At 39.9% G+C, this 25,779-nt stretch overlaps 1 protein-coding gene across 4 annotated transcripts in view; it reads left to right on the top strand.

Moving 5' to 3' along the window:
- The first annotated feature begins 6,163 nt into the window (after positions 1-6,163).
- slco3a1 (solute carrier organic anion transporter family, member 3A1) overlaps positions 6,164-25,779 on the top strand; it is a 39,028-nt gene continuing 19,412 nt past the window's right edge. The window contains exons 1-4 of one of the 4 annotated variants that reach the window (XM_040025668.1): positions 6,164-7,092; positions 7,755-7,863; positions 11,264-11,447; positions 16,286-16,742. In XM_040025668.1, the coding sequence (XP_039881602.1) occupies positions 11,289-11,447; positions 16,286-16,742 (616 nt within the window). In that variant the 5' untranslated portion in view covers positions 6,164-7,092; positions 7,755-7,863; positions 11,264-11,288. Of the gene's footprint in view, positions 7,864-10,082; positions 10,186-10,228; positions 10,245-11,263; positions 11,448-16,285; positions 16,743-25,779 lie in introns of those variants that run through there. The other 3 variants (XM_040025667.1, XM_040025670.1, XM_040025669.1) reach the window with 3 other exon arrangements.

Genomic DNA, 25,779 nt, shown 5'->3' with positions numbered 1-25,779 from the left:
ATGCACTTTGCATACAGTGAGTATCTCATAGGGGCAGACTAAATGAGTTTGAGTTCAGCTGCAGCACATTGTGGTAAGATGGTTCAGAGGCCTGTGGCTGCTGGTTGCATAAGGTGTTTTTTCTAAACTTCGTAGCACAAGCTACACAGTATATAAAAATTCTTGCAGTAAGCTCTTTAACTAACTCTGAATTTTAGTGTTCCAATCTGTTTGCCATGACCTTAAGGATGTTTCAGTTTCAAGTGCAACCGTGGGATTATCCCACAACACTTAAACAGTACTTTGGGATAATATCCATCTCGATGCAGTTCACCCAGGTCATATGAAGATGAGATCAGAGGGCCTTGACTCTTTCTTGCTGTCGGTGGCTGTAGCTCAGGAGGTGGAGCACGTCATCTACTAGTTAAAAGATTGGTTTGATCTCTGGCTCCTCCAGTCTGAATGCCAAAGTAGCCTTAGACATGAAAATAAACCAAAACTTGCTCCGCAATGCATTCGTTGGAGTGTGAATATTAGATAGAAAGCACTTAAGTGTAAAAAACCAGCTTCTATGAAAAAGCTTCTATGAATATTGTTAACTGTGGCATTTTCTTTTGTTTTGTTTTGATTTGAGTGTTCAAGTAGAAAAGCGCTGTATAGGAACCAGTCTATTTACTTGCCGTCTGAGTGAAGCAAACTCATGTTTGCATATATTGTTTTGACAAGCAAATAAAGGGCAACGCAAGAAAAAAAAAATAGTCTGACTCAAATGTCCTCTCGGAAGTTTCCATTTGCGATCTCCTCGATCTGTCCTGCCATTGTTTCCATCTTACCTCACTTGTAACTCAAAACTTTCCAGTGCATTTTTCCCATGCTCAGCTGGCTCAAAAGTCATTTTCCTTAGGTGACTTTTTTCATGTGCACCATCCAACTCGCTGGACTGGTTTTAGCAGTTACATTTTGTATGCTTGTGAATTGTATTCGAGGTGAGTCGCACATTACCTGGAATTCTCCCATGAAGAATCCTTAGCTATTGTTCAAAGATATCATCAAATATGAGAATGCAACATTTGGCTGCTGTGGATTGTGTTCAGAAACAACAATTTGGCACAAAGTCAGGAAAACAGCAGGCTTATCAAAGGCCATTTTGCGTTTGTAAATAAGCAAATATAGCCACTGGCTTGACTTTACCATGGAAAGGAAACCAGACCATGTTGCTTTATGTGTGTCATGCTTGAAACCCTCTCCCCAGTGGCACAGATAATATTACGCTATTTTAAAATCACACGCTGCCCTCTCTTTTGATATTGGTGTAAAAATAGAGATCAGTGCAGCAGCACGAAACAGTTTGAAATATAGAACAGACAGCAGGAAGCTATATTTAGAATGGACACAATCACAATAAGTGCCTGGTGACATTTCATCAACTCCCTACTGAATGCCATTTGGCTTTCCTTACTTTCATGCAGTTTTTATACACCCTTAAGATCTCTGCTAAAGTCTAAAAGGGGGTAAAATTGAGTTAGTGATTAAACTTCATTTGTCCTTACTCACAGATTATGACATTAGATATTGCTGCACCATTTGGGTCTCACTCTCTTTCTCATCTTATCTGTGTCGTAAGAAATTAGGGATCAATGTTGAGAGAACTATAGTCACATATTTAACAGTTAAGCATACGTCACTGGCTTACATAGCTGCGTTCCAGCAGCTAAAGTTGAGTTTTAAATTTGTGTCTTTGTTATGGTGCTTGGCACACGATTAAACATTAAAAAAAAAAAAAAAACGCTGAAGTCACTGAGTAGTATGAATGCGGGCAGGGTGATTTGACACCACGGGAAACATGTTGGAGGTTCTCCAGCGAAAACATTCCTTCAGCCATGCACGTTTTAAGTGAGCACATCCTCTGCAGAGGCAGCTCCCTCCAAGTGAAATTTAAGCTCAGCAGCATTGATCGGCACCCAGAGTCTCAGGATGTCACGTTGAAAACGTTCCACACTCAAAGAAGAAGAACATGCAATGAACTTCGGCGAGAATATCCACCAATATAATGTTGTTGAAATAAGAAACCTGTACATGCTACAACAACCAACCGGTTCAAGCTGCAACAATGGTAGCACTAGTAAAGATAGTTACAGCTTTATTCTGAGAAGTCAGCTTAAAAAGATAAGGAATGATAAGTTGATAAGTATATGATGGGTGTAAAATGCAAATATAAGGGGGAAAAAGTTGCCTGTGTCATAATGTTACCTACAGCAGTTCTTCTGGCAAAAGGTTTATGCACACATCATGTCATGGTAATTTTGGACTGTTTTTTTAAAGAATTGGATGAACACGTTTTTCTTTATCCCACACAGGGTCAAAAGTATACATACAGGTACTCATACAAGTATAGATACACCCCTGTTAATGTTTGGTTAAATGTCCCTTAGCAAGTTGCACCTCAACCAGAAGCATTTGGTAGTCATCACAAACCTTCTGGTATAATTCTGGTTGGATTTCTGACCACTCTGTAGCAGTACTACTTGAAGCAAAACATCCCCAGAACATGATGCCACCACCACCACGCTTAACAGTTGATACAGTATTCTTAAGACTTGAAAGCCTCACCTTTACTCTTCCAAACGTACCTCTTGTCATGCCAAATACCTCAATCTTTTTCTCATCTGACCACAAAATTCTTGGACAGCTGCAAATTTCAGTCAAGCAAAAAGGTGTCAGTTTTGGAGCAGGCTCCTCGGTCTTAGTCAGCACCCTCTCGATTTACGATGACGTAAAAACTCACTTCACTGTGGACAGTGACACTGTGGTGTTCCAGCAGTTTCCAGTTCATGGCAGGCTTGAGCCTGAGTGGTTCCTTGGTTGTTCCTGAATATTCTAAGTAATTTCCTATGAGGTTGGCAATTTGGGTCTTCTTCCAGACCCTGGCAAAGTGGTGATACATCTAAATAACTTGTTCCTATGTAGAATTTTTTGAACTGCTAAACTTGCATTGTCATTCATATATCTTAATTAAATATATCGTATTGTTTAATAATATAAAACATCTAGTGATCACAGAATATCATAAACCACTGCATTTTGTTAAGAAATATTTACAACATGTAACATTGTCTAACACTGGAAAATAACTCAAAATGTTAGAAATATTCCAGTGTTAGAAAATCAGCACTGCTCAGTGTTAGCCATTGTTAATCTTCAAAACTGACTAGGTTACTTTTAAACATATAACACTGTCAAAAGTGTTAATTTAACACTCAACGGTGTTGTATTTAACACTCAGAGGTGTGGACCCATATAGACACTCTCCAGTGTTAATTTAACACTGGAGATTTTGCTGTGTAATTGGATTATAGATTTCTGTAATTTTACAAACATTCTTACAATCATCGCTCAAATGATGATGAGAAGAATGATTTTTTACATTTACTACAGCAGCAGTTCTTTACCATGTAGAAAAACTGACACATAATGTTTAAATTGCTCTTATTTGTGTCATATTAAGATATCTCAATACATAGTTCAACTTTTTACACTGACAGAAACTGGAGTTTCACTGGTCTGCCCCACATACCCACTGCACAAAGTGACGTTGTAGTGACGTCTTTTTAAGTCATTTTTTGGAGGTGCAATTTTGGTCCGCAACAACTTTTGTTTTGATGTCTTTTTAAAAAATTTTTTTACATCTACTATACTGTACTTCTAGTGTTGACATTCATAGGACCTATGTGTACGGGCTATTTATAGTCCAACTGTGGTTGTTGACAGGCAGTTTGCAAAGTATGTCCAGTTCATACACACACACTTGCACATACTGTCGGTTGCAACTTCTTTCAGTCCTGCTACCGATCACAAACATGTAATAGCCTACTGAATAAAACAATAGGCTAATACATAATAAATTGTGTTTGTTTAAAAATAATCCACATTTATACGTATCATGTTGATAACAATGTTGAAATTTGTAAATAAAAAAAATTACATTTCTTAATCATGTAAGTTTCCTGCGCCTGCCATAGACATCCACATGATGTTCAAAAAAATTACCCAGTCCAAAGTTCAAATGTTGAACATCATACTGACGTCCAGGTTCGGTGATGGTTGGACATCCAAATTGTGGACCAAATTCAGATGTCACACAGATGTCCAGAATTGGTATATATATAAAAACATGATCTGCACATCTATCTGACGTCCACTGTTTAGTGGGTAAGATCAAAGTGGACCATATGTGGCCTGTGATTTAAAAAGAGTTCGACATCCCTGCATTAGCTGATCTCATTGGTTACCTCCCTGGACATTTTTGGGGGGCAATAATAATGTGCAGTAAACATTCACTCATTCTTTTATTTATTTATTACGTCAAGTCTTTTTTGCTCATACCTTTTTTGCACTTTAAAAAAAAAACCACTTTAACATCTGCTGTGTGTTGTTGTGTTGTGTTTTGTTGTGTTTAGTTGTACTTAGTGCTGACGTGGGACAGTTTTCAATTTCGTTGTACTATTGTACACGGTCATTTCTTATCTTATCTTTTCTTATCTTATTAGACCAACTCCACATCAGTCAGTTAGATGAAAACTGTTTTATACAGTTTACTTAACTAAATATTAAAGCTATAAAAGGATTCTTATGAGACAAAAATATTTATAAAAAATAAATACAGTCTTTATAAAGCCAATTTGGCATTAGCGGTTGCCCAAAATGACCAGTGGGGTTTTACAGCGAGTCACATCACATTTCCAATTAATCTGGTGATAAGTTCACAACATAAAAATAAAGTCCCTCTGCACGGAGCCTGCTGCCCATATCCTCCAGGAGCTGTTTCCATAGCCACAGTGGCGTAAGAGAAGGATGAAGAGATTTTGTGGACGATTGCTGAGGCCTAATGAAATGAAGACTGTAAAATGATTGGTTCTGTGTTCTGTGCAAACTATTGCATAACTCTAAGATCAGCACTGAGCTGAATATATATATATAGAGAGAGAGAGAGCTGCAGGTGTTCAAATTGTGGACCCTGCCTAAATTTGTGTTTGATGTTTCGGTTGCAACAAGGAGACAAAAACTGACAGCTGCAGGTAGCAGACGGGGAAGGAAAAACTGCCCCGAGCCCTTTACCAGAGGTGAAACCCTCTGCGGGACTCAAAGTGAGGTGAGCCGTGAAAAGTCAGAGACACTGCTGGTGTGTGAGAGTAATGTTTTATAGCTTTTTCCACATTGGCCCTGTGTAAGAAATATATTTCATAAAGGAAATATTTACACAGAAAAGATTAGATTAGAGTCTCCACTGTAGTAGCTTCTACTACAACCACAGTATTAGTGTTCAAGCCTAACTGGGCCAGTTGTGCTTTTCCTTGTTATTATATATCATATGTAATGTGGATGCTCATAATAAAGTTTTAAGTTTAAAGCCATGGGGCCAATGCAAAAATATTCATTCAGAGCCAAAAATCTCAAAACATTTAATATTCAAATTCTTTTCTCTCTTCATGGCTCTGTATGATGTCAGTAAGAGGGGATCTCCCTAATATGGTCATGTTAGTCTCTGTGAACAGAAAAGCCTCGAAGTTCTGTCTGTGAATGACAGCCAATCACAGGAAAGATATATTAAAGGGAGGGTGCCATTAAAGAGGCATCAGCTAAAAGAGTTTGTGTCAGAAAGCTGCACCAAGGGCCGATATGAGCTGATCAAAAAGGTTCTGAGAACTAAAAAAACACAGTTTTTTCACTGGTTGTTCATTTGATGTTTAAAGTTTTAACATCTAAAGTGTTACTGCTTGTCTAATTGTAATTTTAATTGCGAATCACTATAGTAGAGGCTACTGTAGCTTCTGCTATAGTAACATAGAGACCTAGAAGTGTGCCGTAATTGAATATCCGGGAGTTAAAGTAAGCTTTCTACATGACATAAAGATAATGATGACAGAAAAAGATAGATTTTGATAAGGAGTACTTTAAATGACTAAAAAAAATACATGTAGCTTTTCTTTGGCCAGCATGCTTTCCTTTGAAATTTAAACAGGAAAAGTTAAAGTACACGACTGTTTGTACTCCCAGTCATTCCTCAGACTCCTTCAGTTTTCCCCACTGTCTCCCAAATGGGCTGGGCTTTTTTCCCGCAGTCCACCCTTTTCCAAATCCTATAAATAGCAGCTGTTTCAGAAGGCAGAACAATACTCTGCAGACTTCTCCATTCATACATTCCTGGCACCGGACCAAGCTGTCTCCACCCTCTGCTGGTTACCTGACTCATGTCTCTGCACGTCTACTGTATGTAAACAGTGGTGCACACACACACGCACAGAGCAGGAAAGAACTCAACAGAACCACACACATATCTGCTTTACAAATGGCTCTTGTTAAAACTAATGTGAATCACAAAGTACAGACTGATGTAATGTATTTAAAATACTAAAATAAACTGTATAAACATGTTTTCTCTCTGGCAGATTTGTCCATGGATGTAGCATCTGTTCTTATCTTAATTTCCATCTTATTTGTTTCAAAAGAAACACTGCAAGACTCTCTTATCTCACTAAAATACCTAAAGCTCTATAATCTTCAGTGAAAAACAACATTGAATTTAAGAAGTAGATTTGTTTTCTTTGCCTGCTTTGCTTTTGACCAATGCAGAACATCACCGACGGTTCAGACGACTGAATCCTGATTGTAGTATCATGGTGGTTTGCTGATTTTGGCACGAAATGTAATTTAAGGTCAAAAATCCCCCTCTCCTTCTTCCTGTTTCCTCCTTCACTTTTGCTATTGCTCAGACTGATTCATCAGAATGGTATGAAACATGAGCTTCTTAATATATCTTCTCTTCATATAATACACAAATGGCATGTTTTATAATTGTAACATATCCCTAAAAGGAACTCTAATTTTTCATAAATGCACTGCAGCCCACTGCAGAGCAGTGAAAAAGCAAATGTCTCACAGTGTTTGCTAACTTGTTGGCTCCGTAGAAGTCTGTATGAGGTCAAATTGCGGCTATGTTGAGCCAGTTGGTGATATGTGTCCTGCACTCTCTGTCCTTGGCTAATTTAAACATTTCCAGCACTGAATCAGTTCTGAAGCAGACTACTTCTTCTGTGTGTCCGATGTTGAACCAAGGTAAACAGATTTCATTCTACCAAAATTTTATGGATATTGTGTGAAAATGCTTTAGAGTGTTTAAAGCATTGTGAGGAGGGAGAGGGGGAAATGCAAAAATTTTACTGTTTTAATAACTGCTTTTAGTTCAGTGTCTTGATGGCATCCTGCAGCATACAGTAGCTACACCCTCCTTCAAAATGACTGGAGATCAAATCAGTCCTGAGTACCTTAAAGCACCTATCAACAAGTGAAAAAGAAAGTCACAGAAATTGTCAGCTATGTATGAACAAATACCAGCACACTTGTTTATAAGCTGATCAGCATCCCCATTGGTGAAAGCAGGCAGACGGCAGCAGGCTAAAGAGGGTGGGAGCCTTCTGGGAAAAGCATCGGTGATGATGGAGTCACTGAATATCATTGATACTCCCCAAGTGTCACAGACACACGTTGTGCTTCAGCTGTGTAGGGTCTGTGAACAATTTGAAACTAGCAAACCACTCTGCTGTACCTTAGATTTCCATTTCTCACTACACTGCTCGTTTCAATATTTACATACATGTCTCGGTTTTGCCACATCGTTGCTCAGTCGGAACTTAAAGGCTATGCCACAGTTTGTATAATTGAACCATGTGACACTAAAACTGTCATCTTCACGCTCTGTGTTTTGCTTTTCCCGACAGGCTGAACGTAGGAAGCAGTGTGGGAAGCATTTTCGTGTGGGAGTGTGCCGGTCAAGAGTGAGGGAACGTCTACTATTCATGATCATCTCGCTTTGGACACCTGCCAAAGGTTTCTGAAAATGAGGGGGCTGGTGGCTGAAACACAGTGATCATTTATTGTTTTCATTGTGCTTTGGCTCCTCGTTTGTCCAAAGGAAGTGAGAAAGAGTCTGTTTCAGGTCTTCTGGGTTTGTCATACCAGTGGAACTGTAGGTGAATGTTGTGAATAATGTGAGATCAACTTCATTTTTAGGTTGCTTTTTTATTTTTTACACTGTCACTGGTTTAAAAATATTTATTATTGTTGACATTTCCCCATATTTATGCCATTAAAAAGGACACTGACACATACTGAATGAAAAAAAAACAAACACATTTCGCAGTTGATCGATTACCAACTCATCTCCGTGACCTTTACATGTGCTGCTTTTCCATCTCTTGCTGCTGTATCTAAAACTGTGCGTAGACCCGTGCAGAAAATCCTGACAGCCTTTACGCGATATTTTGTTTATCGTCCTGTTTATTTCCACACCATCATTATCACATTATGTGGTTACATTACATCATAGCCACTCCATTACCTCGTGCCAGAAATGTTGAGCATGATAATCCAGTGATAAAGGTTGGAAAAGGTTGTGCAAACATCACAACTCCTGCTATATGTTTTAGCAAGGCAGTGTTAAAGTGATGCAACTGCAAGGTTTAGCTGATTATTACCACATGCGACACCGTGCCTGGTGCTGTTTTTGCACTTACAATCCGCCTGTGTGTGTGTGTGTGTGTGTGTGTGTGTGTGTGTGTGTGTGTGTGTGTGTGTGTGTGTGTGTGTGTGTGTGTGTGTGTGTGTGTCATCCTGCCAAAATGTGGTCCTGGCAATATCTTCTATAGTAAGAAATACCAAAATGATGATTTGAAGTAGTGTTTGAATACCTCTTTGTGTTTCAGTGGAATTTTTTTTCCTTGGTGTAACATGGAAGTTCACAGAGTCACAGTGGTGTGGTGGTTAGCACTATCACTTGGGTGAAGGTTATGAGTTTAAATCCAATCTGGGTCTTTCTGTGTGGAGTTTATATATATATATATGTGACCTGTCCAGGATGTACCATCACCTCTCACTCCTTTGACAGCTTGCACATTCACCCAGTGTATATACTATATGTATATATATATATATATATATATATATATATATATATATATATATAATGTTCTTCCTCTACACCCCCCCCCCCCCCCCAATTTTTGCACATGTCGAGGAGCGTGTCAGGCTACATTTCACTGTGTGTTATACTTGTATAACTATGCATGTGACAAATAAAGAACCTTGAACCTTGAACCTTGTTCCAGCCAACCCACAACCCTGAGTTGGTTACGCAGAAGAAGATGGATCACAGAACTTTAGAATAAAGTCAAATTTGAAAATGTAAGCTCAGGGTTGGTAGCAGAGCATATGCTAATTGATTCCGATTCACAAGATATAAATTTGACTTTGCTATTTTAAACCATATATGCATACATTTATAGCCTGTCCATAGCACTGATGCTGCATAGGCTATACACGCATGTCCAGCAATTTTCTTAATTTATAATGTATTTGTAAATTCTCAATAAGTTGTATCTTTGTCTTTCATTTTAGAAATGGAGGTGGTCACACTTGCTGTGATGTCATTACAAGATGATTTTTAGTTTTATTATTCATGCAACTTCTTACAACTATTTTAATGATTGGATAACTATTTAAATGGCAATTCTTGAGGCTGCTGTCACTTTGCCGTGAGTTAGATAAAAAAGCAAACAGATGAATGCTAGCTTCCCATAAGCACTACAAACATGTAGGAAATGTGTCATAAAACTACAGTTCCTCACATGGCCACTAGAGGAAGGCTCCTAAAGTTTAATTATTCCCCAAATTTAAAATGGAACAGCTATTCCCAAACTCACCAGTGCTGTGGCACACTTAAAAACCAGAAAATCTCAATCTTACATTTTCACTCTAATTAAAATACAAGAGAAATTGGTATATTTCCTTGAATTTTTTGTGTTAAGTTATAAGCCCAATATGTGAGCCACCTGCAAATTAGACACAAAGGTCAATACATGTGTTGTACATTTAGGTCAGAGTATTGATTAATAGCACAAGCTAACCCCCTTATATTGCCAGTTTTATTTTTTTTATATGAATAAATGTATTTATATAAATATGTAACTGTACATTATTATTACTTTGGACCACCTGCAGTACCTTTGTGGCCCACTATGGAGCCCCTGCTAGCACTTTGGTAATCCCTTCCTACTGTGTGCTCAGTTTAGCTAATTATTTGTTTGTGGCAACTAACTATAAGGATATTTGTTTTAAAATAACTGACCTATTACAAGTGTAGGTTAGAGACAGGTGGGTTTCATTTCTGTCTTCTCTTATACTAAAAGACAGTCTAAGAAGTTGGCTGCCAGGTTTGTCCAACATGTATATAATTTTTTAGCCTGTTTTACATGATCGAAAGTTAGAACTGTATTACTGAAGTAAATTAGCGATTCTTGCTACTCAGTTTAGCTAGCCAGCTAAGTTAGCTTACAGCTTCTACAACTGGTGGTGTAGAAAAAGGGCACAAGATGGCGGTAGCTAAAATGCTTAACTCTGAAGCCTGTTAAAGTCCTGGTCCGTTTTTTGTCTTTATATTCTATTTCTATATTTTAATACTACTAGTATAAAGTATGGCATGTCAACCATATTGTATTCTTCACTTCATTTGCATTTTTCTTAGGTAAATTACTTAAAACTGTAGTTGACAAACGAATCGGTTTAGCAGCTAGCCTCAAACCAGCAAAAACCACATAAAAGTTTATGGTGTGAGAAGATGGCAATTTGTTATAGTTAAGTGTTTCTTAAACACGTGTGGACAGTACAAACACGAGGCCCCACAGGACTACTGTAGTAGATGTAAGTTGAGAGGAGTCGACGCTTCTCTGCAGCGCCTCTAGGGCCGCACTTGTGCTCGCAGAGGAGGAGAGTAGTACAGGGAGGTGGGAGCGCGGAGGCAGGGCAAGCTCTGTGTGAGTTAGGGATAATGACAGACCGGCACGGCCGGAGTTTAGCAGAAAAATAAGAACCTGGTGAGCAAAATCCAGAGCCGCCGCGAAAAACCACTAAAGTCCGCGGCGGAAACATGCGATCTGACAGGAATCTACGTGTCCGCGTCTCACTTGTGCCTTTGCTAACACCTTCAGGGAGTTCACATGTTTCTGCGCGTCGACAAGGAGGCAATGTTTAGACGCAGACGAGCGACGGAGCCCCGCGGAGTTTGGATGTGTGTTTGGTAGCTTGTCAGATGAAAGAGTACAGTTTGTTGAATCGAGAGGAACGGCGCCAAGGAGCACCCCGAATGTAGCCTCCAGGGGAAGCGAAAAGCGAAACACTGTACCTGCCAGTGTGTGCCTTTGGTCACCCTGCTGTGTGTTTCGATTTCTCGTAGTTCTGTGAGGCTAACGTAGGAGAGGATGCAGGTGAAGAAGCAAAGGGACCCGGACCGGAGCGGCGGGGACATGCTGGAAGCAGACGGTCCCCGCAAAAACTCCTCGTGCTTCTCAAATATCAAGATATTCTTAATATCGGAATGCGCCCTGATGTTGGCACAGGGCACCGTCGGAGCATACCTGGTGAGTACAACACAACCCGAGCTCACGCAGGACTCGGAGTGCCTGCAGTGTGAACTGAGACCCCACTGCAGTGGGGGCTGCTCAGATCTGTGTTTACTGGGACTAGGCTATTGCATTTGGGGCTTTTCCTGTTCTGCATGCTTTTGACTAATGCAGCAGAACAGTGTCAGGACAGAAACCTGCCTTCTTCTCAGTAAAGTCTGCCCTTTAGGATAGTATGCCCTTTACCACTCTTTTGCTTGTGTTTTTATTGTGAGGAAAACATCTATAGCTACTTTTCACTCATGTCTAATTCATCTCTAATGTGTCACAACTCAAACTAAATCATCATTTACCATCCATTTACCAGAGGGTGACTTTAAAACTCTGGTTAGCTTTAGTAATAATAGCCTAAACATATTTAGGATGTCAGAATTTGGCTGTTTTGACCCCAAATGACATTCAAGGTCAAAAATTTCCCCTCCATTACTTAAGCTTTCACATTTACTATTACTCATACAAATAAACTGTTAGTATGAGAAATAACATAATTAACACCTGCTCTCTTCTGATGAATCTTCGAAATGTGTCTTGGTGATGATGATGATGGAGTGTTACAGTAAAATTTGAACACAGGAATGCCTAATATAGATTTTGTTAAACAAAGCTCCCTGAAGTGCTTCAAATTTTTCCTCAAAGGGTCCCAGAGGATCTTTCACAACCTCGGGCGAACCACTCTGAACATTTAGTTTCAACATTAGCAGTGTTTATTCTCCAAGAATCACACTGATTTCTCAGCTTGCTTGTTCAATTATTAGAGTAAAACCCTAAATATCTTGTCCATATTTGGAGTGGAACATCTTATCTTAACTCTTACTGAACCTGCTGAGCATCAAGCATCCTGTGGCCCAGCAACAACAGAGCACAGTGGTGCCACTCGGGAGTCGCTTACGGGGAGGAGGGGGGTCTTTTTTTTCACTGTTTATTTCAGATTAAACAGGCAGTTGCAGTTTTTTTGTAGTTTATTGGCACTGGACACCTGTTTAAACAGGAAAGGAAAGATAGACCTGCAGGTGAGGTTTGGAATCATTCACTTAGTCAAACGTGCCAAGCTTTTGGGCCTGTTTTTGTTTGTAAAACCCACCGAGCTGATTTACATGGAATATCATTTACTCAGCCAGGACTGAGGTACCTGGCTTAGTGACAGTCTAATGAGCTGGTGTCGACCTGCATGAGCTAATGCGGTGTCTGATTGGATGAAGGTGCTTAGGAGTGTTTGCTGGCAGCAAAGGGGCAAAATTTAACTATCACGACCCCCTCTGATTTCTGTGAGCTGCTTACAGCACAAGACACTTACAGTAACAGCACGCTGTGCCTCCTGATTTAGCAGCTCGACTACAGGGGAACGGTTAACCTGCACAAACACATGAGAGCACACATGTACGTCTGCAGTCCGTGATTTATTAGGCCTGCTCTTTTTAGTTGTGCAAGTGAACAGAGGGAATTAACGGCTTTGAGTCTGAAGCAAATAATGAAAGATTGTTCTAGGCAGTTGAGTTCAATGGTCTAATGCACATTAGGGCTATAACTTTTTTCTTTTTTTTCCTGTCATTACTAGGTATGTTACAATACTAGACTAATAGTACAGACCCAAAGATATTCAGTTTGTGATGAGATATTATAAAGACATATAAAAGGCTAAAACCAGAATATTTCCATTCCTTCTGCTTGGTAAAATGACAGAACTGATTTATTAATTGCTAAAATAGCTGAAAAATGAATTAAATTTTTTGATTCTCCGGATTAATTGACTAATCATTTCAGTTTGGTGGACACAGAGTTTGAATCACAGTATTACAGGAAACTAAAGTCCTGGCTTACAATCACGCCAAAGCTTTTTAACATAATGTATGTGCACTCAGGATATGGGCTTTCAATAGGTAAACAAACAGCAACTCATCTGAAGTATGGCCATTTAAGCTGCTCTATTTTGCCGTGGTTAAAAAGGTATTTTGTTGCTGCCTTTTGATATCAATAGATCACATGCATGATGAATATATTCAAACATCCCTTAAATAGTGATGCCTGATTAAAATTTTAAACTTAGGGTGTGGTGTTATATGTAAATCTATAAATAGAAAGCATTGGTCAGTTTTTGTATGCAGGGCCCAAGAGTTCAAAATCTATTGCCTATGTTATCCATTCTCACAAAACCACCAAATCTGACACTTGAAAGCTTTGAGCTACAAAGTGCAACAACTGAACCTCAACAGTGTTTGTCTTGGCGCTGCAGGCCTGTCACACCAAGTGTGTTCAAACACAAATGTTAATTTGAAAACTGCAGTACATTTCTAAAGAAGTGTTCAAACTATGCTATACGAGTTATTTAAAAAGAGAAAGTACTAACTAAAAGTTCATCTCTTTGCCCATGGCCTAAACTGTGGAGGCAGCTTCTTTTGGATGCCACTAACAGAGCTCTTCAAAAATAACCTATGCAGTCCTGTTCGAATACCTTTAGATAACCTTCAACCTGCTGTAAGCCACACCTCATAAAACAGAGTGGATTCCATTCTAATAGCAGAAGCTTAGTTATAAACAGTTGCTCTCCCATCACAAATAGCACCATTTCTGCACATTTACATCAATGCTAAACCTCAATGTGCAGAAGTGACTGTCAGCAGTGAGCAGCTTTCTTCTGCATGTTGATAATTAAATGCCTGGTCAGTACATCCTGAGAAAAGTTGTCTCCTCATGCTCACATAAGGTTTGCTCTTCTCATATTTGATGGGTTGTCAGCACGACGAGGTTTGTTTTGTTGCTGTGAGACAGATTAAACATTTCCACAGTCTGAGTTGTGATGCGGAGAAAATGTGGCTTTGACCACTGACCATTAAGCATTCCTCTCAGTTTTTCCTGTGTATTTTATGCTTGTAAGTGAAAAAACAGTGATGGAAAGCTGGCTGTTGAAGTCAGAAACGTGTTGAACCTGCAGACCAGAGTATGACTCATCCAGAGGGTTTCCACTGCTCAAACTGTCAGTCACAGGTGCTGACTGCAGGCTCTCGATAATGGGATGAGATGATGTGGTGGCTTTATTCCCTCTGTTTCAATGTTAATGTCTGTGTAGAGCTGCAGCTGTTATGTTAACAGGTTGTTGGGGCTCACTATTGTTTCTAACAGCTGGGTAAAACAGGATTGAGCTTAGATCCCAGCTGGGCAGAGCCAGCCAGGCATAAATGCAGCCCATCTAGTGTGTTTGCATTCCCGAGAAAGAGCCACCCAAGGGGCAGAAACGTCATGACTCATTCTGAAGTTTTCAATCCAACAAACTTCACTGAAGGACTCCGGCATGAGCCGCTCCCAACAATCATCTTCTCCGCACTTTGATAAGTAGTGAAAGAGTCACTGCAGTTGTGTTCAGAGAAGTGCAAAAATGACCTGCTGTCACATCTAACTTCTAAAAGTCACAGAAGACAGCTTATTTTAAACCCAAATGGCAAAACAGATAGACTGTATAGCATTGTTTTTTTTGTTGGAAGTGACAGTCTACGCACCTGTTGTGTAGTAAGTATTGTGCACAGGTAAATAAAGTAAAGATAATGCACCCAGTAAACCCACAGATACAGATTGCAGTTCAATTTTAGGACAACACAGTGTGTTGAGCTGTCACTGAAAGGACAGCTGTGGAGGAAGTGAAGGTACTAAATACAAGAAAAGCTGAAAATATATTCTATGTTCTACTGTTTAAAAATATAAAGCTGATGCTTCACTGTGATTCCTCCTGCAAACCAAACACTTAAAATGTACAGCATCAAGGTAAGGAAACATTCAAGTGTGTTTGCATGATGGACGAAAAGAGCAGTTTTCCACATTTAAGCCTTAAGCACAGAGCCTCTTGGAGCCACAAAGATTATGTCTGCATTAAAACTGCTTATAAACCTAAATCAACTGTGTACATTAAATCACCATAATTGGAAAAGAAATGTGTAAAATGCTCCAGCAGCAGAAACCACAAGTTGACTGGTGGGGCCCTCTTTTCAGGGGATGTTTGTGTTAGTAGGATCTTTTCTTTCTTTTTTTTAGTAGCTCAATCAAAACTCCTTCATAGTGGCAGTTGGGAAAAGGGAAGTAGTTGTGCCCTTTAAAGGACAGTTTGAGCCAAATATATAAATAGCATTTTATACTCTCTAAAATGTGCCACTGTGGTTCACATTGCTCAGAGAGACTGTTCCCACAGATCCGTCTTTACTGAGAAATCATGGCATGCACACATCTAACTAAATTTAAAGTGTTATTTGTCCCTTTCTGTATATCCTGACTATAAATGTGGCCTCACAGTATTTATTCCCTGACCTCTGAATCGTATCTGACAAACAGGGTTGCCAAAAAACTATCCTATACAACCTTTCTGTTGTGTTTGCTTTGTTTAGAAGTTACTGGTAAGCTCTAACTCTTGCTCTGGATGACAGCTGGTGAACAAGAGAAGCAATGAAAGTAAATGTTGCTGTGCCCAGCTAATCAGAAACAGAGGCCTGTTGCCTGGGAGGAGCCACGGCGTGGAACATCTGAACAGCTCGTTATTCAGGATGTTCCAGTAGAAAGGCACACTTTAAAGCAATGTGACTGATGATGATGGAAACACGTGATTTATAGCAGTGCTTGAAAGAATCAAGCACAGGCCCTATTTAGATCCACTAATAGTTAATGTGTGTTTTTATGTTTGAATTGTCATGCTTCCTCAATGGCTCTTGTTTTAAAATCCAGATATGTATTCGACATTTTTTTTGTTCATTCCACATTATTCGCATGGCCCCACAATTTACTTATTTGTTCCTTTTTTTTTGTCCTCTTGTTTTTAGGTGAGTGTGCTGACCACCCTGGAGCGGCGGTTCAACCTACAGAGTGCTGACGTCGGAGTGATAGCCAGCAGCTTTGAGATAGGCAACCTGGCACTTATCCTGTTTGTCAGCTATTTTGGGGCTAAAGCACACCGGCCCCGTCTGATCGGCTGCGGTGGCATCGTCATGGCACTCGGCGCTCTGCTCTCAGCTTTACCCGAGTTTCTAACAAATCAGTATGAGATAGGGGAAGTGTGGAGGACTAATGAGGGTCGGGATTTTTGCTCCAATAGTAGCAGTTCAGAGGCTCAGCAAGCGGAGAAAAATGTATGCGACAACAAGGCCAACACCAACATGATGTACCTGCTGCTGATCGGAGCCCAGGTCCTGCTGGGGATTGGAGCCACGCCAGTGCAGCCCCTGGGGGTCTCCTATATCGATGATCACGTAAAGAAGAAAGACTCCTCACTCTATATAGGTGAGCCATATTAAAAATTCTTAGGGTGTCATCAAAGGAAGAAACGTTTTGCTCTTTTTGAGCAACACATTGATTTCCCGAGGAAATGTAACCTCGTGTGTTTGTTCATCGCCATCAGGTCTAATGTTTACATAGCTTAAGTCAACATATTATGCATGTGCACTTCTGCTGCACACCATCTCCCTTTGTTCCCAGCGCAGGCCTGTTCATGCGAGTGCCAGGTGAGCACATCTTGGAGCTGTTTAATCTCCATTGCAGTGGTTTAAGTGGTTAAGAGGCCAGAAATGGGTGAAATGTGTCGGTCTGCTGTGTTTGCGCTCCTCTCTCAAATCCAGGATGCTGCTGATGTGGCTAGGTTTAAGGTGAATTCAGAGTGCTTTCTGTGCAAAAGTGTGAATTCACAGTATCTGTTTAGAGATTAGAGAGCAACTAAATCTGAGGCCTTACAATTTGTAAGTTATACATGATTAATCTTTCCCTTTACATGTAAGCCACAGGCAAAAATCCCAATCAGTCTGTCTCTATGTTTTGACTGGGCCTGTAATTTGTTATCCAGATTGAAACATCAACCTTTGATAGAGTGCATGAGATGTGTCTGAATAGCAGGCAATGTTTGTTATCAGTGTGCAGCAGAGACAATGAGAGCCTGAATGTAGGATGAGTTCAGGCTGGTACACACCCTTCCTGATACATTTGCACAGCAGCGTGCTGTGTGTCACTCCAATACAGATGTGACCTGTGGACAAAGCCAGCAGTGTGCTTTGTAATCTCATGGCCAAAGCTGATGTTCTTGATTGCCAGTCATTGTGTTTATTTCAACATGTTTTTTGTTTTTTGTTTTTTAAAAAGCACATTGTCAGGATCTCTATGATTTCAAACAGAGCTCAGAGTATCACAAAAGGCTTTGACATTTTCGCACCACAGTGTCGATGCTTGTAATCGGTTTATAGTGGGAAGTGGACTGTGAGTGATTGAAGTTGGTAGGCACAGGGGGGGAGAGATTTGGTCCTGCCTTCCTCTGATAAGCTGCTAGGAGAGCTGGAGGAAAAACAAGCGGTGAGCAGCGAGGAACAATGTGGTATTGAGTCGTGCTCAGCTGATCGTCCTAATCCTTCTGCTGCAGGCTTGTCATGTGCCCCCAGCTCCATGAATGGTGTATATTGTCTGAATTTCCTTTCATATTTTGTTACATTTTTGGATTATTCATTCAGTTTACTTCAGTAATAACAATGTTGAGAAACACACCAAGTTGTGTTTCATAAGTCTTTGTTGTTCTTCCACTGTGTTTGGTTATTTACTGCACATTAATTAATTTTAAACAGGTTCTGTGGCCAATGTCTTTAGCTTCAGTTTCATAGTTCACTTTAGCTCCCTACACTGCAACCACTGCTGTCTCATTTTCAGCAGAATGATGATACATTAAGACTTGGACACGTTCACACTTGCAAGTGTTAACAAATAGTCAGGATTTAAAGCAGAAGAAATATGTTTTTACGTATTGTTTATTTCACTATCATATCATTTTAAACTCAGCACCGGTTTGAAAAATATTGGCACAATTAATGATCCTAATCTGTAAGTGATGGTGTTTTTATCTCAGCACAGCTGTTACCCGTCACTGTTGTCAAAGCATATTTCCACCCAGTGATGAGTTATTGTTAAGATTAGAGTCTGAACTAAATGGCGAGGTGACGAGCACATACCTTTGAAGAGGGCAGGTCTCGCGCCATGTTCAGTACAGTGGTTCAGGGAGAGTGTAGCATAGAGGCCTGGAGAGGAGTCATAATTACAGAGTTAGGCAGGAATGCCAACCAGCCAGCAATGAGGTGGGTCTGACTGGGCCGGGACGCTCACGCATACCACACAGGCCTATGAAAAACAACTCCTCGAGAGGCTCTGCCTTCCTACTTTTACTGTGTACACTGCAGCAGACATGTGTCTCTACTCTTTTAACAACAACTGTAAAACACACTAAAGGCTGGTCTGTTGTGACTCTTCAGAGAGCTTTTTGGTCTCTTTCTGATTATAATATGTTTTCTGTCATTGTTAATAGATTTTATTTTGCTAAGCCTCCATTGGTAAGTGGTAGGCTACATGTTCTACTTAAAAGAAAGTACCTTAGTGTTCTGAAGAAGTCAGTTTGAATCACGTTGCCACCGCAGAGTCGAGCATCATCAGGTATTTTATTGGATGCTGTTGTCTTGGTTTGTTTTCCAGTCTAGATGTAGCCACTGGTCGCTGGCCAAAGGAAATAAATATGATTGGACAGATTGCGTCAACAGGATCTCTATTCCCACTTCTCCATGACCTTTCATTATTCACTTCTAATTTTGGCTCTTCCCACAGGACCCCCAACTGCATAAATACAGTGTCCAGGACAGTCACACAGAAGCCTCTAGAGCTGATGTTGTGTGTCTTACTGACTTCACACAGCTGTCTGTTTAGGTGTCAGACGTTTTAAACAGCCTCTGATTACGTCATCGTAATGTAAAGCATGCGTTGCCTGCAGTATAGTACACACAAGGGTTGAGTGGAAGTATGAAATGGATTTAAAAAAAAAAGATGTAGTTATTTTAGGATAATGAATCAAACTTCAATCATTTCTGGAGCTAGACAACTAATATGGCACATTCAGGAATAAATTTGTAGGTTAAAATTATTTATATCATTCACAGTGCTCATTGTCTTTGCAGTTCAAATGTCTTTGTCTGTCTGAATAGTGAGAGAACATTTGTATATGCCCTATTGGCCACAGTCATCACTGAAAACACAATGAAAACACTATTAGGAAAAGCAGTTTGTTAGCTAGCAATCTGTGGTCTCTGTGATTTAATCTGCTAACAAACATCACAGTCTGTGATTCACACAGTTATAAGCACAAATTTGTTCTCAGTCTAAGCGTTGGTTAGGGAAGTTCCTGGTGACTAATTTCCTAATTGGGTAAATGGGAGGGAAGAAAGTCGGAACAAATCTACAAGTCTAAAAGTTACAAATAGTCAAAATGGAGTTCAGTTGAACATATATGGTTAAATATTGCATGTATAATCACAGACACAGTAATAGATCAGTTTGCTGAGTGTGGTTAATTGGCAGTGCTAGCACCACAGATTATATGGCTGCAACCAACATCCTTCTTTCCCTGCAGGAAAGCTTCCTTGCACCTGTATAGAAAGTGTTTACGCATTACTGTAGTGATTATAAGTTTTGGGGTGGGGGTTTCTTACGGCCTACATACAAACTTTCCTTTACAAGATCAATTCTATCTTATTCTATGCCGCTAAACTGTGGTGGTCTGTGTGGCTGTCACCTGTCTTACTTTCCACTTGTTGTTTGTGTACAACTTCCTTTCACACAGAGAGGTGTTTCTGTCTCCTTTTGACAAAGAGCTGTGGTAAACTTTCACAGCCACATCATACCAAAGAGACTTCTACCTGGAAAGTCTTTAAAAATGTGTTTCCTGTCTTTGTACTTTTCTTCCAATCACTTTTTTGTATTTTATCTTCAGCCCTCATTATTATCTAGGGCAAAATGTAGTGCTAATTTATTCAAACCTACATATTTTACCATTTTTGTTTACTTTAGCCCCTCAGAGATAAATTTAGCTTCAGGTTTGTTAAGAAAATTGTTGAGTGGTTGCAGTGACAACGGTCTCGGAGGGATCCTCGAGAAACTTGTCAACATTCCTCCTAAAATGCTTTGAATCCAAACCACTGCTGTGGTATGGCGTTTATATAAGCTACTTAAAGTCGGCGCATGGTAATGTCATCTTGAAGGATTAGATCCTAAATGGGTTTTTCCATCCATGGTATAAGCTGCATGCAAAGTTTGCCTAGCAACAGAAGTTTGGTTTATCTCAAGATGATAAATAGGGTTGCAGTAACCTTTCATCAATGAGCCGCTGCTTCCCTGCATCACTGTAATGAACACTATCTGTCCGCCATATGTGACAGCATGCAACCGTCTGCTGCTCTACAGGCTGATTGGCATAGAGGAGTTTACAGTGCATTGAGTTGCAGGCCCTGATACAGTGTACTCCCTGCTCAGTTACTTCTACTCTGGTTCTAGAGGCTATAGAGGGCAATGAACACGAGATTATCTTGTATCCAACCGGTCAACAACATGCGGTCCTAGAGCTAATCACTAATTATCCCTGAATACTCTGAGTAGCACGTCAAGTAAGAGTCAGAGAGGAAGCAAGGAGACATAGTGCAGAGCAGTGGGAGTCTGCACCCTTAACAGTGCTCCAGTTTTGGTAAATGGGGAAATCACTATAATTGATTAGCAACTTGCCCTGAGTGAAAGGTTCATTAAATTTGTGTAAAAGGAGTTGTTTGATGCAAGTCTTCCGCCATTCCTGCCTCTAATGAGGTAATTTCTCAGTCCCGTGCAGCGATAAGACAAGACATACTGATCAGTTTATAGTTAGATTTTGCACAAGCTGCTGTTTGCAGACAATGAGAGCCAATTAAAGAGTTTGTTTATCTAGAGGAATCAAATGAGGCCAGTTTGAAAAATTATCTCATAATGTTTCATTAACCTCACACTGGTGTGAATTTAGCACAAGGGGTGATTTGTAAAATTCCAGATTTCTGCTGTGTAGTAGGAGCACTCGTCATCTAAAGTGAATCACCTCCCTGTCAATTTGTTGTTTTTGTATTTAATATTGCACTCATGCTGTGATTATTCCACTTTATATTTGGCTGGGCCGATTAGATGTAAAGATAAACAGTTTCACTTGTTAACAACTAAATTGTTGTAATTTAATTACATTTACAAAGTTTAAAAGGAATCAAATAAAAAAAACAAAAACAAAGGATAAACGCCTTAAAATGTGTGAAAAATAGTGTGAGAATAGTGAGAGAAGAAACAATTAGCCAGTTAATGAGCATTCAATAGACAGTTACTATATTGACAAGGCTCCTTTACAGTCCTGTGCACCTTCAGAGCAACTCTACCATGCTAACATGAGTCCCATCCTTAACCTTTAAGATTAAGGTTTCAAGTCAGATTGTCATACAAAACTGAACAAACGGTTGAGACAATAGGTTCGTCCTTCTAGCTGCTTGTTCCCGACACTATCAGTCATGCAATACACATCTGCAGAGTTTGACCAATTTGTGACTGTTTTTTTTATTTTTTTTTATAGTTCCGCTGATGGTGAAAGACCTTTTACAGTCTGCAATTGCACCATCAAGGAGTGAAAAAAAGTGTACATTTGGCCTTTAAAAAATAGGTCAGATGATATGGATCATCACAGGATGGCATGATATGAAAGCCTTAACCTCTGTCACTGAAACCTACACAGTCGTACACTGAAGCTCCTGGCTGCAACCCATCTAATCTTATTATTAATTTTTTCATTATTATCTCTATTGTATTTTTGGCACCCTGCTGTATTCACAGCCACTGTTTTGGTCTGAATATGCTTGTGACACCTTTTCCTCTTCATCACGAATTCCTGCCAACTCTGCTGCCAGGCAGTCTTCTAGAGGCAATCTGGGTCAGGCACCGTCACTGCTGATTAAAAAGGGGATTTTTTTTGTCATCCATTGAGGGAGGAGCACTGGGATAAGAGGTGGGATGAGACAGATCATAAACACAGCGGCATCAACAGACTGTTGCCACAGAAACGTCCGGTTGTTAGGCTTCTGTGTTTTTTTTGGGGGGGTGGAATTTTTCCTATCCTGATGCAGTGATGGATACAGCCACTAGTCTGATCTTAAAAACAAAAATCACACACAGATACACCTTTGACTTTCCATACCTGTACCTGTCCTTTTTAAGAACTTTATAGCAAGCCCTCTCCTTGGACAAGGTCTTACATGGATTCACATGGCTTTACCACAAATCCCAAACCTCATTGATTGAGTGGTGCGTAAGTGGTTGCTCTGTGGGCTCCTAGGATTACACAGAAGCATGTTCAGCACTTAATCCCCATATCAGTGATGGCAGAGACTGAAGGATAACAGTGCCTAATTAAATGGACTCTGATCAATAAGTAGGCAGTAATCATAAGTGACTGTTGGACTCGGTCAGCCTTTATTTATTTCTCCAGTCCCACTGTGTTATGCTCCTTTCAATAGGTGTTGAATCAGAAGGCTTTCTGTGACACTGCAGTTTGATTGACATTAATCTGTATTAATATCTGCATAGAAGCATAATCTGAAAGGGACAAGATTTTGATTTAGCTTCGGTGTCTGTTTCTGATCATGTTTGAACAGGCTTTGGTTTCCTGTTGCTCTCCCTTGGAGCAAAATAGGGATTGTATAATTTTAACCTGAACAAGTTGCACTCCTTTAACCATTTGCTATTAGCAATTTAGCTTCTCCATTCATTAACAATGACCATGAACACTTCTTGGCCCAGATATCTGCTGGCTAAGGTGAAATTTTGGCCGTTGTCCTCAGAGGCTGACTCAGCAAAATGGCTGATGGATTGATCATATCCTTCTCCAAAGTAAGAGTCCAGAGTGTATTGTATGATTGATTTCTGTGTTAAGTACTTAAAATTAATTTAAAAAGAAAGTAAAAAAAAAAAAAGACTTTTTGTCATTATAAGTTGAATGTCTTTTGGTTTTTGGACTTGGTTTTAAAAACAAGAAACACAAGTTTGAGGCTTTGAAAAAATGTCGTTAGTGTTATGTAACACTTATGTAATATTTCACACACCAAATGACTAAACAGTTATTAATAATACACAACAGATTAATCAGTACTAGCAGAAAGATTAAAAGTTTGAGTAGACTTTGTTTGTTAATGCTGTTTCTTAGTTGCACATGTCTAAGATGACCTCGCCCATCTAAGGTTTCATTTTGACTCAGACTGTAATTACACGGATCTGAGACATTAGTATAAGACCTAAAATAGTAGTTTGTTCAGTCAGTCTCTTATCACTTACAGTAAATTCCTTCAGTAAGTAGTGAAATCCCACCTAAAGATGAGGTCACAGATGAGTTCCTCACATTGCGTTGTACTAACTCTAAAATTAAGAATGAGAGAGCTGTGACAGAGTTTAGGGTCTGGATAGAAATATGATTTTAGACATTGCCCAAATGCTTTCTGCCTTTTATTTGTCCTCAAAACACTTCACTCATCATATCTTCCACATCAGTTCTCCTTTTCCTCAGGATGCAGCACAATTAGTGCTCCATTTTATTTGGTGGCGGACATGATGTTGTACACTTGGCTGTGTTTTTATGTGCCTGCTTCTCCCATCTTCCCGAGGAAAAAAGGAGAGATGGGCTGCTGGCATCTTTATTCTAATAATTAAGCCAAACCACCTGCTGAAGAAGCTGTTACCAGCTGCTGTCAGAGAGTCCAGAACCTCTCTGTGCTCCTCGTCTTCAATAGAGCAGCTGCAGCTCTCCAGCACAGACCATATATGCGCTGGTCTTTTTGCCCCTTGCCTTGATCCAAGCAGCCCACTGCTCAACAGTGGAGACTGTGTCTTGCACCGTCTCAGCTCCAGCGTCTAAAAGCTGATTACAAACGGATCACTGTATGACCGGGCTTCACTCTGTTACATTAACTCCTACACACCATCTACCCGTCATTCTCTCCCTCTGTCTCTTTGTGTCTGTCCTCCTCTGCTGACCCTGCGTTCACAGACTTTGCAGTCTGGCCGAGTCCTCTGAGCTTCTAGCGTCACATCAGTAGTATGTTTGAAAGCATGCCCAGTCTGCTTATGTAATCGTACAGCACAAAAAGACCATCATTATTGTTGTAATAGCATTCAAAGCATCCATTACCCAAATATTTGGAAATTGCTATCCTGCAATTTCCAGAAAAGGCCTTACTGATCATTATACTGATAATGGCATGGTTAACTAATTGGGAGTGTGGATTTAAATCCATAGGACATGAAACAAAAACAAATGCACCTCGGTCAGATCCAGCTAATACTGGTGCCATTTAGGTTAATGAGGGCTTTCACTGCTTCCTGGAACAGTTTAATGACATAAGGTTAATTGGACTCAAAGATTAAGTTACTGCATTTCAGGCTAAAGTAGCATACTGTCATTGACCTGGGAGGTGAAAGAAAATACAGATTATAGACACACTTAGAACAAGCCTCCTGGATTATGAAGTACAACTGTATGTGGGAGGACCTCTCATCAGTGTTGGCTGTAGGTTTGGAAATTTGCCCTCTGATGCATTAATTTTTTGATTCTAAATCTTCAAAATGGGGCTACATGTAAAGACATTAGTCTGTGAACTCTTAGGGCGACCGTGGTTCAGGGGTTTGGGAAGCTCATCTTGTAACCGGAAGGTTGCCGGTTCAGTCCCCAGCTCTGTCTGTCCTGGTCGTTGTGTGCTTGGGCAAGACACTTCACCCTACTGCCTACTGGTGTTGACCAGAGGGGCTGATGGTGCGATATGGCAGCCTCGCTTCTATCAGTCTGCCCCAGGGCAGCTGTGGCTACAACTGGTTTGCCTCCACCAGTGTGTGAATGTGAGAGTAAATGAATTGTAAAGCGCTATATAAATGCAATCCATTATTATTATTATTATTATTATTATTATTATTATTATTACTACCAATGTACTCTTGCCTCAGTGGTGAAATGAAATACAACTTTTAAAAATAATCATTTTTAGCTTCTTTCATCTCTGGCTAGGCCTTTTTAAAAATGTATTTTCCATAGTCCAGCATGTATCTGTAAGGAGACACACAGGGTATGAACACACTTTTTTTTTTTTTTTTCCCAAAAGGTTTAATATGATGGCCTCACTCTGTTTTATATAATGTATGAGGTCCAGATGAGGATTGGTTTTTTTGTTTTTGTTTTTTAGATTAAAAACGCATTTATTTCCATGACAGGACTACAATGTTCCAGCTCTGTCTTGTATCTCACTCGATAAAAGGCTTTTTCTTTTTCTTTTACCATCCCGCCGCACAGTGTTTTACTTAAATGATTTTTCTCTGTATTGTCATCCAAAGGGAAGTGGCAGCTCAGCTGTGCCAGCCTCTGAATTATAAAAGAGGATAAAGATTGTCTGACACAGATGATATATCATATAGTATATAGTTTTTATAC

This window comes from Simochromis diagramma, unplaced genomic scaffold (assembly GCF_900408965.1).
Source record: "Simochromis diagramma unplaced genomic scaffold, fSimDia1.1 OVJJ01000293.1, whole genome shotgun sequence".
NCBI classification, from domain to species: Eukaryota; Metazoa; Chordata; class Actinopteri; order Cichliformes; family Cichlidae; genus Simochromis; species Simochromis diagramma.
Note: the sequence above shows the minus strand (reverse complement) of the source record. Positions and strands in the feature narration are given on the sequence as shown.